Consider the following 12,753-nt stretch of genomic DNA (forward strand, 5'->3'; position numbering starts at 1 on the left):
TACAGTTGGCTTTGATTACGTCAAAGACAAAGAGTCCCAGAGGCAGTTCTTGGCCAGTACATTTTATTCTGAAACGTTCAAGCACAATACTCGACATACGGCCTTTAGAACATTATGGTAACATTTTAATTCCTTTATTTACAGAAGGAAGTGGAAAATTCCTGTTTTAAAGTGGTTGGGATTCTTAATGGAGACTGCTGCTTTTTTTTTTTTTTTTTTGCTGTATTCACATTATCAGTTGTGTTGTAGAGTTGTGAAATGATACTCACTGGATTGATGTAAATCTTAGCATTTATGAGGCTTTCAGCGACCGTTGGTGGCACCGACAAATTCTCTTTCAGATGTGTGGAGAAAGTTTCATCGTCTCGTAGAACACTCCTTAGGGTCACTGGTTGAACTTAAACATAAAAAAAAATTAGTCATTTCTTTTGCAGAACTGAAACTGATACAGAAAAAAAAACATTTAAGCAGCAGTGCAATGGCTTGTTTTTAACCTGAGTCTTAGTCTCCTAGTTTTGGCCATAAATCCTCTTAACTCGCCATCTGCACCGTAGATATTTTGCAGCCAACCCTGCAGCCTTTCTGTCTCTTCCTCCATTCTTTGTCCATACGCCAGCTTTTTCACACTACTGTACACAAATGTGGGTGCATGCATAAACGTGTGAGACTTGTGTCATTCGCCTTAATGGATATCTGTGCCAACCATGAAGGAGAGCCTCCCATGTAAGTAATAGGACAGCAGCCGCTCCACTGCAGTGGAAGGTTGGTCTAAACAAAGTACTACAGGATTTATTCTGTTGTTGAAGGGACAAGGTTAAAGCTAAAGTCCTTGTCTTCAGAATCACTGCAGTGCTGTTGCTGAGTATTATGTTGTCCTAGTTGACGAAAAACAATGGCCAAAGTTTCTTTTGATTTGTGTATTTGATATTCAACAAAAGGAAAATCAAGAATACAGAATTCTCAATAGCATTCTGAGTATGGACAGATGAATTTAAGTTTAAACAATGCTTTCTATATGAGTGTATGATGGGAGATTTTAAAAGTAGGGAGTAGGGATTTTAAAAAAGCCAGCTTCAAAACCAGTCAACTGCTCATCATTTCACCCTCAGTGGCTTAGCATAGCAGGGATCCCATTGTGGTGCATTCACACGCCCATTCTCATACTGCATCTACTGATATTCAACATGTGTTTTTTCTCTTTAGGACTCCAGGATGCGCTGTTGAGGTGATGAAGCAGTTGTGTAATTTAATTAGATTACCCCTTTTGCAGGTTTAATACATGCAAGCCAGTCAATTATCAGAATGAAGGGAGGAAGTGACTTATACTTTATACTGGTTATTCAAGGTTAAATTAAGATAAATGTTTGTTAAAAAATAACAATCCTTCAATATCGCCTGGAATTAATTCTGTTTGATTTACTGCTTACACTCTGTACAACACCCCCAGCAAACACAAATTATATGCCTCCTGACTGTCGGAGCGTCAGGACGGATAGATGGGGTTAGATTATGGGGAGGTAGAACATGCTCTGGCCCCTTCCTGAACACTGTTGCCCTTCTGATTGAAGTGACCACCTGAGTCTTTTAATCAACCCTTGGTAAAAACAAAAAAAGGACAACACAATCACCTTTGCCATCCTAGTCTTTTGATAGTACTTCATACCCCATTCTTGTTCCTGACCTTTTGTGCTCTCGCCTCAGACAGCGAATCCCATTAATTATACCAAGGCTTAGATCTTTGATGGATTTAATCTTGTATATTACAAGCCAACGACCCCAAAATGCAAATAGCCCACGAGCCGTTTGTTGAACAGCAGCCCCCCCTCCTTCGCCTTTTTGCAAATTAGGTGCTGTATGAAAATCTGAATATCATCAGGCTAAATGAGCCTAATGCAAAGCAGCAACTTATCAAGACAAACGATCTGTCAGTCTGAATGGCAAATTGCATCATAAATAATCTCGCGCCATTGTTTTTGAGGTATAAAGAGGAATAACAAATCCTCCAACTTGTCATCCATATCATCCACATGAAGGGGATACTTTCCCTGATGGAGAGTACTTAACAAAGACATAACAGAATGATTGTTACTGAGGTTGAGAATTTACTATAACAATTATTTTTTTGAACAATTATTCAGTTGCAATTTAAATTTTATATCAAGAAACATGAATCTACACTTTGACCCCACTGCTCTTCACCAATTTCTTTGGTAGTGTTTGTTAATAACCTTAAAATAAAGTCCTTTCATGTATAGTCCCATTGTTTTGAAGCCAGTGCATCAAGAATTTAATATTGAGCTCCTCTTACCATTACCAGGGTTAAACTGTGGCAAGACTGAAGCCCACTGGTCGATGTCATCTGCCAGCAATCGTGCTTTGCTGAGAATAGATCTGTTCACCAGGAGGGTTTGCATCTCTATCAGCATTCCGGCAATTCTGGTTTACAAGACAGACGAAAAATATCATAAACTGTCTGTACGTGTTACGTCTTAGATAGAATCTGAAATCATGGCCAACATATTGTGTGTCATCCTAATGTATAATGCTTTAGAAGACAGAAAAGGGAGCATCCCAGTACATACATGGAATTGTTGAAGTTGTTGACTTGGCCCGGTGTCTCCCCTGGTGTTGGGTAGTTCAAACAGGGATTGTTGATGTTACAGATCATACCTTGAAGCCAGGGCAGCAAGCCAGCCGATGGCATGGCTTTATTTGGGTAGTGACCTGAAGGAAAAGAGGAATACTTCTTCATCTACCCAGCTGAGTGGCTAACTCATTGGAAAAATAGATATGTCAAAACAGAGGCTAGCATTTTTAATTGTTCTGGATCACCATATGGTCCTCAAAGGTTTGATGTACATTAGCTTTGAGTTATGAGTTGTTATAGAATATTAAAACCTTTAAAAACTCTGCATGTTCAAATGACTTGTGAAATAGAGTTTAATATTACAGTTGGGCTTCTACTTACATTGGCCTTTGTAAATTGGCTTATTGGTGGACCGCACCCACACCAGTATGAAGAAGAGAAACAGAGGCCATATGACTTCAATGACCAGTCGCACCTGCACAAATGACAGCGGTTTAATTTTCATAATTTGTTTGTGAAATACATCTTCGGAACATGTTATGGTTCACATCATTTACATTGCTTTCTCAAAGTTAAAAATGTGGCATCCCTCCTGAAGTCAAAGGAAATTGTACCAAGGAAATGAGAGTGCTGTGAAGATGTGAAGGCATTTGTATGAAAAAGAGGTTTTGTCAGTTTTAAAGAAACACCACTCTCATATCTGCTAGTTAAATATAATATATATTGTGTAAAACTAAGCTGACCAGCTAATGGAATTTAAAGAATTACAACCATGTAGTACTTTCATGTTATCACCCCACAGTGAATGACTGACAGGCAATTTGAGCCGATAATTATTGACTAAAATGACCTCATCAGTTGCCTCATGTGTCATGCATGACCTCGTGTGTATTCATGTGACCGTATTTACAGTGTAGCTGCACATGCCACAGTCCATATCTTTTGCTCTTGGTTTTGCTATTGCTATCTGCTATTTGCAGTTACAGGATTGAGAGAGCAACCTCTGCTTGTGACTCCCTAAGCCAAAGCTATCACACATGCCTTATCATTTCCTTGCCACCCTCAGTCCTCTCCTGGATGACGAGTACCAATCACTTCAATATATGCTAGTAGGAAGTTCCCCATGTGACATGCCAGGCTTTAATTCCAAACCCAGGCAAAGGGCGCTGACAGAAACCTACAAAGCACAAATAGATGACGTCAAGGGTTTACAGGTTCACTAGTTAGTGTCTCATATTTGTCCTCCCAGTTGGCCTTGTGTCACACACATTGGTGAAATCCACCTACATGCCTATTTTATACCACTGCTGTCACTGTGGAAACACCAAAGCAGCACAGTTTCTTTACACATAACTCAAGGTAACGTGCATGTGTGAAAGCTGAAGGCAGAGTAACATTTGTAAAACAGGAGATTTCACTTCATAAAGGCAATTCAAGGATAACATGTTTTGTAATATCCAACAGCGGATGGTTTCCAATCAGATATTACAATGCAGCAGCTCATCTTTCCTTGACTCTTCACCCCACACCCTCTGCCATCTAGGCTTATGTGTTCCTTGGCATCATCCAACAACCACTCCCCCCAGCACTGCACTCACCCACTGAGCCCTCTCCGCTAACCTCAGCTGACCTGCCTGAATACTCATCCCTTTCAACATCTCTGGTGAAGTGACCTGCTTAGAGGAATCAACTGGAAAGCTCCAGTCAGCCAATCCCCTGCTCCTGCTTCCATAACATGTTCAGACATTGTGTCTGATGACACACATTAGCACAAAGACTAGACTTATACTGGCTTTGTTGTCTTCATAATTAAACTGGAGGGCAGGCAGGAGGTGAGGAAAAAACAATATGTATTGCTTGTTATGCCACAGCTCCACGGCAACCTAATGTAATAGATTACATTAAGGTGTCTGTAGCAGAATAGGGGTTGAACACACTTAATCAAGTAGATTTGAGTGTATAGACATATCGAGAATCTTCAGTTGTAAAATTTTGTGAATGAATTACAGATGAGAAAATAGTAGAAAATCACTTTGCATGTGTTTCAAAGAAACTGGATAGAATTCCAAATTCAGACCTTTAATTTCCTCCAGTCTGCATGTCACAGAGGATGTAGTTCTACTGAGAGGGTGAATTATCATAATGTATTCCAGAGAAAAGGCATGGAGAGGGAACACAGAGATCATGGGGACTTTCTCAATGTCTGGCTCCCCAGGCATTTGCCATCAGACACCAGCGTCTTTGTGAATAGATAATCTCCTCCTATGAAATTATGTGAAATACTGGACCATAAAATCAGTTTCATGCCTGTTATAAAATCTTAAAATGCTTGGTGAGGCATTCATATAATTGGTCATTAACCTCCACAAGCCCTCCAGAAGCACCATTGTCCTTGCTAACTCCCACTGGTTTTGTCTAATAACAATATTTCATGTTGACATTGGCCAAATATCCTACATTCTAAGCACAAAACCACCACGTACACATTCTAGAGGAAAAGTAGGCGCACATTGTTTCCTGATGAGAAAGGAAACCACCCTGTTCTTTCTGCTGGTTGATAAAATTAACAGGGGGAATATTTTCCAGATACAAAGTTGTAAAAACTGCAAATGACTTTACCTTGACTTTTGACAAGAAAGTATGAACCTTGACAAATGTTTTTTGTTTTCTGGGGGGCTGGGTCTTTTCTTCTACTCTGGCAACAGCCACACTGCTGTGCTTGGACCCTTAACAAAACAAGTGGGTGGATGTGACTCCCATCATCACTGCAAGGGTATAAATCAAAGAACACAATGCAGCTCTTTGTATCAGTTACATCTGCCTCAGAAATGACTCATAAGGCTAACTAGATCCTTTGACAACTTCTTCTGACCCTTGAAATGCAGTTGCGACACATGGTGTGACTGTTATCTTCCTGCAGCATGAGACCTCTTGGCCAGTGTGGGTGACATCAGAGGCAGTAATATCCACCATATATCACTGGCTGAGCCTGTGTAGGCTAGTGTCTTTGAAGAGAATGAGGAAGTAATGACTGGGATAAAGGTAACTGGTTACATAAAGGTACTAAGATGAACACCTCAACAAAAGGGTCAAAATATTGTTTGAAAAGTTTTCTTTATCACAGGTTTGCAAGCTAGATTCAAATGACATAGTTGAGCTGAAAACTGCAAGTGCACTTTCAAAAGGTTAAAATGTCTGTTAACTGCTTGTATCAGAAATGCTGCAAGTTAGTTGCAGATTCAGCCCTGATGCCAAGCTGATGTTGGTTTGAAGCAGCTTTTGAAGTGTAATGGCTGAAAGTTATTGAAATTTTAATTTCAAGGTCAATCCCTGTGGGCAGCTGGATTGCACTTAAAGTGGCTCAACTAGCATTTGAAGCTTGAGCAGTGAAAGCAGTTGAACTGTCAGCGAGAGCGTGATGATGAAAGCAGTTACAATTTCAGCCGAAGTTAGAGCTCCATGAATAGTTTAAGTTCCCTGTAAAAAAGTTGAAGTGTCAGTTGGTATGCGAGGGTTGAAGAGTAAGAACGAATAACCTGTAATTGTCTGGTAACGTTTTGTAAACTGCAGTGACATTAAATCTTTGGATAGCATTGCTGAGCACAGCCTCTGACAGTTTGTAAGCAGAGCTAGAAAGAGTATTTGCCCTTCAAAGAAAGCATTTAACATTCATCACTCCCTATCCACTTCCATTAGGCCACAGACCGGCTTTGTTAGAACTAAAATACAGGCAATGTGACATAACGTGCAAAAGAGATAGATCTCCAAAAATTGAAGGTGACACTCTGAATTGGTCAGCATTAAGGTAAGATTGTTCTTGTTCTCTAGTGGGAGAGTTAAAGGCGGCTTACCCCTATAGGAGACAATTTTCGTAGTAAATCCCTCCTATTACCTTTCCCTCCCATGAATAACTTAGTTGCCCTTGATAACACAACCCTGGGACCATATCCTCATTTTCCCTTCATTGCTGAACAATTTTAGCAGATATACGTTGATTTGCAAAGGGGGTTGGTGAGCACAAGTGTACCTTTTGTCTCTTCCGGAGAGTGAAGTTCTTCCACAGGAGTAGAGTGAATTGCGTCAGGAGACCCATTATGGCTTATCCTGGCAGTATCTTGCCAAAGCGTCGCTATGGCAACTGGCCCACTTAATAAACCCTGGAGGGAATAAAAGGCAGAGTTTGGTTTTAATACAGAGGAGCAATGCATCTTGGGGGAGTGCCACTAATCATTCACTTCCCTAGGCCTTGGGGCTTATGGTGCAGCACCTGTTCTAAGAATTATTATCACCTACACTCAGCAAATCTCAGGACGGGGCTATGTCTCAGCACGTGGAGGTTACACAGTTTGGATCCGCAGAACAAGAATCTTTAAAAGACCGGGTGGTTGTTTTACTTAATGTACTGCATCTAAAACTATTAGGTCAAAACCAAAATCTCCTTTCTCTATCTCTTAAAGATGGATGAGGCAATATAAACTGTGATCTTTGTCTCATTAACCACCTCTGTGCTACAAATTCTCTGTCAATAAACCAACTTTCTCTGTTGATCAGTGAGTAAAATAAAAATAATAATAAAAAAAAAAATGTAAAACAAAAACCCAGAAACTACATGCACAACACCTTGGACCAAAGATTGCTGTAAAATATTTATTGCAGGTTTTATTAGCCACTGAACAACGATTACACAGATAATAAACAAATAGATCAGCCGTGGCATTTTTACACTGCTACATCAAATATTAGCTTCATTAAAAACCCGGCTCAAACAACTGACTCTCCTTTGACTAAAATTCATTCACTGGCCATTCGATGTCCAAAGGTGTGTTTCCTAGCTGTGTTTAAAAGATGCTGTAGAGCACTTCAACTAATGCTCTGTGGAGACTTTTAAGATTGGAGTATGCGCACTGGGTGGGGGACGAGAGGATGGGGATGGGCTTTTTAGCCCAAGGGTAGTCCTGACAAATGTGCCACCTTTTAACGCTCCATTTCCTCTTTCTGTACAAGTTCCATCTTCCCTCTGTGTGTTTACATTATTTACTGTGACTTCATGGATGTTTTATTTACTTTCATGAGAAAGTTAAGGCTCCCTCACTTCTCAGTGACCAAATAAGCGATCTATTGGGGTAAAAAAGACGGCTCAAGGACATTCACTCATCTAGTAAAGAATATTGGTGAGATGTTAACTGGGTAGGCATAAACTTACTGGCAATACTAACCTGTAATGTTGTATCAGCCAACTACACTGAATCATGTCATCCCTGCTCCTGTCAGGCTATCATATACATTCCATATTTTTAACATTTACCAGAGATCCCCTCAGGACAAATGTACTACAAACACATCACCTCCTCCTCAGTAGCTGTTCTTGTAGGTTACTATTCTTTAAATGCTTTAGCCTTCGATCTGTGGCTTATTTTGTATATCTCTGGAAGGAGACAGGTAGTTATGGATGTCTACAAGAATAAAATGGCCCAGGCCTTTACATAGAGGCCTAGTATATGCATGACAACACTCAACTCCATTAAATGCTTGTATAATTGAGTATGTGCTGCATTCACTTGCACTGCTCTCAAGCCTCGTCTTTTGAAACATGTAATGCGCGAGAGAAGGACAGCTTTATACTACCTCCACTCTAAAATCACGTCAAGCGTGAAGGGTAAACAACATGCCTGAGAATACACTCAACCCATATGTCATAAATATGCGTGTGTGTTGTGTTTGCATCTGAGAAAAGAGATGCGTCTGTAAAAGATGGTGTGTGTGTGTGTGTGTGTGTGTGTGTGTGTGTGTGTGGGCGAGTTTAGTGGAAAAGCCCAGCTCAAGGACTCTTTTTCAATTCCACATCTAAAGAACAGATAACAAGTAAGAAGAGAGGGTACGAGAGTGATTTGCATTGCAGCTGCAGAGTTACAAAACACAATGAACGCAGTTCTCCAGAGAACAAAAACCATACAGTGTGAAGAGTGTTTTCCAGATCATCATTCTAATCTATGGCTAGGGGCACAGAGAATAATTGAAATAAGTTCTGTTTTGCCACTTTCTGGACTTGTTATTCACAAGGCTGTGGCCATCACATGCCGCCATCAGCTTTCCATGATATTACTTCCAAAGAAACCCCCAAGAAAGGGGCAAGAAAAGGGAGAAAAAAGAAAGAGCCCTGCACTGTGATATAAAAAAGGAAAGCAAAGTATTGAGAGGATATAAGTGCTGATGCATGCCTGGCATTTAGGGACTAGGGACAGCAAAGTGCATTATTTCAGCCCCTAGGATGATAGAAAGAGTAAACAGATATTTGTCATACAGCATGAGAGCAGAGGACGGCAGAGAATGCCTGCAACATCCGTTACAAGGGGTGTGACGGGTATAATGGTCCCTGTGCTCCTTCATTCAATGTCTTTTTTTTTCTGTTTCCATCATGAGTTCCTCTACAATTCACTGCAGCACGAATTCATACTGTGTGGCATGAGAAAGTAGGTTTAGACACTTGTGTTATTTCTTTTAATTACAGGTAATACATTCTGATGAACCTGAACCCTTTCCTATTTGGATGTTATATTCAGGTTGTTTATGAAAGTGAGGAGTTGTTGGTTTGGTTTTCTTTTTTTTTTCCATTGTCATACTGGTGATTTAATAGTTGTACAATTTAATCACCCCTGCTTTACTTCATTGCACAACAATGAACTAAACTGATTAAATAGACATCAAGAGAACAGAGGAACTCTAAATTATAGTGGATAATATTGTACAAAAGATCCTTAACTGATACCTGTAGTCTGGGGTAAAATTGTAATGTCTGAAAAAAATCTATTACTTTATCAAGACACAATGTGAAGAAGAAACAAGAGAAACAGAATTTCAAAAACATTGATCAAAGATAAAAATGTATTTAAAAAAAAACTCTTTGCTGTCATGCAGGAGTTACACAGCAGCTCGCTGTGTTTCAGCTCACGTTTGGACTGAAATGGAAGGAGGCAGTGAAGTAGAATTACAGAAACAGACACAACTAAAAAGGCATGCCAATTGCAATACAGTGATGAAATATTATTTGAACCAAATGAAGACACATACACCTATCAGCCTCAACATTAAAACCACTGACAGGTGAAGTGAACATTGATTATCTCATTACAATAGCACCTGTCAAGGGGTGGGATATATTAGACAGTCGGTGAACAGTCAATTCTTGAGGTTGACATGTTGGAAGTAGGAAAAATGGGTAAGAGTAAGGATCTGAGCAACTCTGACAAGGGCCAAATAGAGATGGCTAGATGACTGGGTCAGAGCATCTCCAGTGTGGAGTGTTCTCAGGGCTGCATTACCATGATTCTAAGTCCTTTCAAACCACTCCATAATCTATTTGTTCTCTGTCCCTTCATATGTTCAGATATGCTCAGTATGTTATCTGCCCTTCATCTGTTAACCTGTTAAGCAACCATGTTCTTCAGCCACAAGAACTTTTGGTTTTCTACAGAATGCATCATACAATCAAGACCCAGTATCAGCTGCAAGAATCTCCTTCACAACTCTGCATTACTTTCACCGCAATACCTATCAGGACCCTCCCAAGGACACCTGTCCTACCTGTCCCTGTGCCAACCAGAGTTTACTGAAAGATGAATTGTGATTATATTTTAGACCCTCACACTAAATTCTCAGTGCAGAGTCTTTCTGGAGTAGAGTGCTTGTTTCATCTCATATCTCAGCCATGGCCCCCATAACCACAGCCTTACACATCAGATATGCAGGCTTTAAAATGACAACATGGCCTTTCACATATGCTCACACGTAGCAAAACATCACTGTAAATGATCTGATCACCTGTGTAAGACAGAAGTAGTAAACCCAGACCTTTGCTCCCATGGTCAGCCCACATCAACAAACAAATAAACAAATATACACTGAAAAGTATACTGTTATACTAATTAGTGTTGTAATGAAGCAATAAAACACACCTATTTGCTGGACTAACAAGGACACAGGCCCATAATTACTTCTTTGGGCTGAGCAATTATGCCACCCTTGAGAGGACAGTGTGGAAACATTATGTTGCTGCACTCTGGTGTTAGCAAACTTAACACTTCTTGCTCAGATATTAGTTTTGACGATACATAAATGACTCAGGCTGGGGAATTTGGTCACACCTGCACCAAAGATCTTTATTCATGTGTTTTGTTTTGTTTTTTTGTTTTTTTCCAGCATGCGGGTGAAAAGTGTGCCGCTTTTCCTCAAAGCTTTTTAATTACTTGCTTTTTAAATATGTTTTAAACACAGAGCATTTAAACCCACATGAGTTGCCTAATGAGGTTAGCTGATGTGAACAGCTGGTATGTTATTCACATCCTCAAACTTTCTTTTCACAGCTTTTACAAAAAGTTGATGGTTTGTGTCCTTGTATGTGCGTGAAAGTGTGTACCTGCTATGGTGGTTAAATTCAAGCAGTAACATCTCTATATAGCATTGCAATAATATTTGCAATGATATAGTTTAATTTGTTAATTTAAAAATCAGTGCGTTGCTACTTCTGCCACTAAATCAGTCTTTTTGTACCAAATGCTCCCTTTCATCACACAGACGTTAAGCTGTGATATTAGAATCTGTCAAAAGGCAGCCACTGATATTTAGTAAGTGATTACAGGTAATTAGTTTAAGAGAAGTAATATTTCTAAGCTCTGGTAATTGTGCTTCCCGGGGCCAACCGTCAATCACTTTTAGCATCTAATTAGTCATTCATTAGAAACAAATGAAACTGATAAATAAAATGGAAAGATAAATGTTAGCACTTAATGAATCATTAAGACATGTCATTCAAGAGGAATTTATTTTTCCACATACAGTACACAGCCCAAAGGTATTCTGTATCTGGCACACACACTCTTTACTACTTGTTACAGCAGTCTAAGCTCTGTGTAAATCATTAGCATGAGGTACGGTTGTTGCTCAGTATGGGCTAAAGTTCACCGTCTCTCCGCTTCTGACTCAGCAAACAAGCAGTTAGAATGTGAGCGTGTTTATAACTCCAGATATTTCATCAACAACTATAACCAAACACTAAAAAACAAGAACTTAATTTTCTCTGGTTATTGCGTGGCACAAAGGTATCCACTGAAATACTCTATCTCCTTCTCAGCCCCTTTATTTCCATTTTAAAAGCAGCCAGCTTGAAGACCAGTTTATTAAATGCTTTCAAATAAGATAAGCAGTTCTGAGGGCACTCTATTTGATCTGCTACGTACAAGACAAACAGAGACAAGTGTACAGATGCAGAGGCCTGAGCCAGAGCCTGCCTTGGGAGAAGAGCGCAGGCTACTACAACAACAACAACAACAGCAGAAAGACAGCATCACAGGAGGCTTGGGCTACAAAGCATGTGTCCTGTTAGAGAAAACAAACTGTCAAAAAAAACAACCTACCTCCAAGCTGTTTGGTTTTCACTCATCAGCACATCTTAGGGCCTAAAGATGGATTTGACCAGTTGTAACTGCTGGGCCTTATGACTCATGCAAAAAGCCACGCTTTCACCATCGTTTTCCTCTCTCTCACTGCCTGCCTACCTCTCATGGTCGCTATCCCCTTCTACCTAGAGTCATAAAGTATGCAAATGACCTCTGCTGAGCCTGTCGTAGCGACTGTAGCCACAGTAATACCACAGCCAGGAAGCACACAGGTGGTGTACATTACACTGCATGTTCCCTTAAGCTTAGTCCTGCAGCAGAGCACATATGTCCACTTCTTGTAGCCTTGTCTGAGTCAGCTGATGAGGCGAAGAGGGTGAGCAGGAGCATTGCCCTACATTTCAGTGGCCTTGTTTTTGTATTCATGGACAGTGTACGTTTGTCTCGTGGGGTGTCTCACAGTAAACTTTGAAATTTTAGTCACCTGTTGACTTGGCACAAATTATTCATGAGCCAATTAGTCCTAAAATTAATCTTTTTCTCTCTCTCTCTTTTTTTTTAATAAGTGAAGCATCAGTTATAGAGGTTAGAGACCAGATGGGATCATGGGAAGTGCATTTACTGTATTTACTGTGAGACAGAGCCGAGCTGAAAATGTTGATGATGTTGGTGGTGATCAAGTGAATGTGTCACATGGGGGGGAAGCAGCTAAGTGCATTGACTGTAGGGTTTTATAGCAACTATATAATTTGGTAACAAGGGGGCTAAGAGTTT

General features: G+C 40.1%; 1 protein-coding gene across 1 annotated transcript in view; it reads right to left on the reverse strand.

Moving 5' to 3' along the window:
- LOC121176942 (phospholipid-transporting ATPase ABCA1-like) overlaps positions 1-12,121 on the reverse strand; it is a 128,031-nt gene extending 115,910 nt beyond the window's left edge. The window contains exons 1-6 of the mRNA XM_041031085.1: positions 11,998-12,121; positions 6,615-6,744; positions 2,969-3,062; positions 2,583-2,724; positions 2,309-2,436; positions 270-397 (exon numbers count right to left, since the gene is read on the reverse strand). Of these exons, the coding sequence (XP_040887019.1) occupies positions 270-397; positions 2,309-2,436; positions 2,583-2,724; positions 2,969-3,062; positions 6,615-6,680 (558 nt within the window). The 5' untranslated portion in view covers positions 6,681-6,744; positions 11,998-12,121. The remainder of the gene's footprint in view (positions 1-269; positions 398-2,308; positions 2,437-2,582; positions 2,725-2,968; positions 3,063-6,614; positions 6,745-11,997) is intronic.
- Positions 12,122-12,753: the final 632 nt, after the last annotated feature.

The sequence above is a fragment of the Toxotes jaculatrix genome, chromosome 23 (assembly GCF_017976425.1).
Source record: "Toxotes jaculatrix isolate fToxJac2 chromosome 23, fToxJac2.pri, whole genome shotgun sequence".
Classification (NCBI taxonomy): Eukaryota; Metazoa; Chordata; class Actinopteri; family Toxotidae; genus Toxotes; species Toxotes jaculatrix.